The 3,745-nt window shown below is 61.4% G+C and overlaps 1 protein-coding gene across 3 annotated transcripts in view; it reads left to right on the forward strand.

Moving 5' to 3' along the window:
• TRMU (tRNA 5-methylaminomethyl-2-thiouridylate methyltransferase) overlaps window positions 1-3,745 on the forward strand; it is a 29,398-nt gene extending 25,653 nt beyond the window's left edge. For 2 of the 3 annotated variants that reach the window (XM_011984050.1, XM_011984053.1), the window contains 4 exons: window positions 266-366; window positions 1,870-2,014; window positions 2,375-2,457; window positions 3,246-3,745. In XM_011984050.1, coding sequence (XP_011839440.1) covers window positions 266-366; window positions 1,870-2,014; window positions 2,375-2,457; window positions 3,246-3,410 — 494 coding nt within the window. In that variant the 3' untranslated portion in view covers window positions 3,411-3,745. The remainder of the gene's footprint in view (window positions 1-265; window positions 367-1,869; window positions 2,015-2,374; window positions 2,458-3,245) is intronic. The other variant, XM_011984051.1, reaches the window with a different exon arrangement.

Below are 3,745 nucleotides of genomic sequence, written 5' to 3' on the forward strand. Positions count from 1 at the left end.
CCTACAGCTGGAACCTGCACCTTCTAGGGTACAAAGTACCTGCTCGGTGGCCACTGGTTCCTGTGTCCAGCCCAGGCCTGGACAGTGATGAGAGATGTGCCCAGGTGCTTGGTCAGGGCTGGCCTTGGTGGCTGGAGAATCATAGCTTCCTAGTGAGCTGGGCTTGCTCTGGGCTGCCCTCCCAGCATCTGCCTTCATGATGAGAGGCGTGACATGTGGGATGGAACTTGTTGCCCAGCCTCATGGAGAAACTGTCTTTCTGTAGGTTGGTTCCTGTATACCTTGGGCCAGAGAGCGAACATCGGTGGCCTGAGAGAGCCCTGGTATGTGGTAGAGAAGGACGGCGTCAAGGGCAATGTGTTTGTGGTGAGTGGGCCGGCCCTTGAGACAGCACTGGGGCTGGTTCTGGCAGGGCCAGCAGTGCTTACGGACCAGGACTTGGGAAGGCCTCCAGCAGCCGTGGCTTCATGGAGCCTGTGACTAACTGTTCCTGTCCTTGGTCCCCTGCCTTCCTGCTGCATCCTCCTGGGACTGGCCCTGGTGGCAGGAGGGTTTTAAGGTATTCATTAGGCCCTGTTGTGTGCTGGCCTCTTAATCATCAGTGAACCCCTGTACACAAAGTTTATCCAATTTGACAAAAGAGGACAGCGAGACCCGGAGCTTGGGTGGCTCATCCGGTGGAGAGGGCATGGCCTCAGTGCCAAGGACAGTGCCCGCCGTGGTAGGATCCAGTGAGTTGTCGTGAGCCAGGTGCAGATGGCCAAGCCAGGATCAAACTGAGCCTTCCACCACAGCACGCCCCTTACCACTGTGAACCTGGCCTCAAAGCGGGGCCGCTCAGCAGGGGCAGGCTCACCTCACCTGCAGGGGACCTTGCCAGTGTCTGGAGGCATTTTTGGTTGTCACGACTTGGGTGGAAAGGCAGGGGCACGGGTGCTGCTGCATCTGTGGGTCAGGCCAGGGACGCTGCTGGCCGTGTTCAGCACAGCCTCTTCCCTGAATGGCCCAGCCTCCACCTTGGCGCGCAGAGCTGAGAAGGCCCACTCTCAGCGCCCTGGCTGCCGGCGCGTGTTCTGACACGAACGCTGGGGCGCCTTCTCTTAGACGCAGGCGGGGGCCAGTAGGCCCAACCCGCCGATTCCAAGACATCTCCTTCTAGGAAGACTGTGGGGTGAAAAGCCTGGCTGCCAGTGAATTAAATGATCTAGATTTCAGTTTGCTATGAGAAGAACAGAAGGGTTACCAATGGTCTCCTGTCCCTAGACAGGTCTCAGTGCCTGCCTAGAACCCAAAGTCCTTAACTTCATGCTCCTTGATCTGCTTCAGGGGCAGGGCTTGGTGCAATCCCAGGAGGTGACAGGGAGCAGGGGCCTCAGAACCAACCTAGGGTGGCTGGGATCCTCCATACCAGGGCCAGTCCCAGGGCAGCTGCGGGAAGCCCGTACCTACCAGTCCCTCCTTCCTCCTCAGCTGTTTGGGGGGTGGTGGGATTCCTGGGGTGGCCTTCTTGAGAGAAAAGCCCGTGGTGTGGCTGGCCACTGTGGCCCTGTGAATAGAGAATCCAGTCCTCGAAGGTGGCCGTGGTAGTGCCCCACAGGTGGTTGCAGGTGGAGAGCCTGAGTCAGACTTGAACCTGCAGCATTCACTGTCACGGGCTCGGATCTCACCCCTGCCTCTTAGTCTCTCATCTGTGAAATGGGGATTCAAAGACCCAGCCGGTGATGAGTTTCTGTGGGTGGAGCGCTGCGAGCGGTGCCGGCACCGTTACCTGTGTGTGCTGGTAGGACTGTTGTTCCCAGGGACCACACCGAGGCCGGCCTTGGGGTGAGGTACCCCTCGGCGTCCCCACCTTCGCATTCCACTCTGCAGGCTCCCCGGAGGGACCACCCAGCCCTGTACAGGGACCTGCTGAGGACCAGCCGCGTGCACTGGATCACGGAGGAGCCGCCTGCAGCGCTGGTCCGGGACAAGATGATGGAGTGCCACTTCCGATTCCGCCACCAGATGGCACTAGGTGACTGACGGGAGGACTCCTGAGGACGGGCCCCTTGAAGCTGAGCTTCCTGAGGCCAGATTTGGGCCAGGGATGGGAGACCCTGGGGTAGGAAAGTCCCGTTGTGGAGATTATTTGGTGATTACCTAAAATATTCAGAACTCCCGTGTTCTGTGCCTGCCCTGAGTGAGGCCTGGGGGTGCTGGGAGCAGATGCAGGCAGGCCCCAGTGTGTGGGGCTGAAGCAAGAGTGTACACTGTCCCGCAGTGTCCTGCTGCGCCCAGAGTCCAGGCTGGTGCTCCTTTTTCCCTGGGGCCCCGAGGCCTGAGGTCGACCAGGCAAGGCCTGTGCCCCCTCCAAGGGCCCCTCTCTTCTACCCAGTGCCCTGCGTGCTGACCCTCAATCAAGATGGCACCGTGTGGGTGACAGCTGTGCAGGCTGTGCATGCCCTTACCACAGGACAGGTGAGTGGGGGTGTGGGGGGTGAGCCCAGCTCTCATTGTGCTCCCGGAGGACTGCACTGCTCTTCACCATCCCAGGGCACCTGGGTTACAGAGGAAGGGCCTGAGGCCCAGAAGTAGGGTGTGCTCGGGTCACACAGCTGGTGACGGCAGAGTGCGACCAGACCTGCCCTGGGGGCTCCTCCCGCAGTGACAACTGTGAGAGGATTTCCACTCTGATGTCACCAACCAGCCAGTTCCTGCTCGGGCCCTGAGAGGCTCAGCTGCTGCCCGGGCCCTAGAAGCAAGGACAGAAAATGGAAGGGGCATGAGGACTGCGCTCAAAGAGGCAGAGGGTTGGGGCCCCTGTGGGCTGAGTGTGTAGGAGCTCTGAGGATGGGCGCCTGGCGTATGCAGGCCTGAGGGCTCTCCAGGGGCAGGTGGCGGGAGAGAACCTGGGGTGAGGGGAGCAGAAGCATCCTCTGGCTGCCACCATGCTACCTCCTGTCACAGCTCCACATTCCCAAGGGCTTCAGAGACCTGCCAGTCTCTGGAGTGGCCCCTGTGACTGTCCCACTCGGGAGAGGTACCCTGACCCTGAAGACCCTCCCTGGTGAAGCTGCTGGGTGCCCCAGGGCCCTCCTCTCCTGTTCAGCAGCAGCAGCAGCAGCAGCAAACCCCTGCTCCCCTGGCAGCTCCACCGCCTGGCACTCCGAGCATGGGCCGAGGCCCAGAGGGGACCACTCTGCCCCTGCCTGCCCTGGGCTGGCTCCCTGTGGCACCCCTAATGCCAGGGTCTCTCTTCCCTACAGTTTGCTGTGTTCTACAAGGGGGATGAGTGCCTGGGCAGCGGGAAGATCCTGCGGCTGGGGCCGTCCGCCTACACACTCCAGAAGGGCCAGCACAGAGGTGGGGTGCCCATCGAGAACCCCAGTGATGGCCCAGAAGATGGCCCAGGCCTGCGTCCCTTGCCCTGACAGAGACGGAGCTGCTAGAAGGAACCTGGAGAGCAGGCCCAGGGCTGGGTGGCTGGTGAGCAGTCCAGGTCCCCAAGGGCCCAGCTTACTGCTGCCCAAAGCAGAGGAAGCCGGGCTGGTTAAGGGTCCGAAAAGCCTGCAGGGGCCTCGGCGAGCCCCAGGAAGAGCCTCACCTCCAGGCTGGGGCTCTGGCTGCCAGAGCATCTGCTGACTGGTGGGGTGGCCCGAGTTCCCCTTCACCACCCCCAGGGAGGGTTTCCCACCTCAGAGCACACAGAGGGGACCTGCAGGGGGAGCTGCAGGGACAGTGTGGAATAAACATTCTTTCAAGGACA

The sequence above is a fragment of the Mandrillus leucophaeus genome, unplaced genomic scaffold (genome assembly GCF_000951045.1).
Source record: "Mandrillus leucophaeus isolate KB7577 unplaced genomic scaffold, Mleu.le_1.0 Scaffold26, whole genome shotgun sequence".
Lineage (NCBI taxonomy): Eukaryota > Metazoa > Chordata > Mammalia > Primates > Cercopithecidae > Mandrillus > Mandrillus leucophaeus.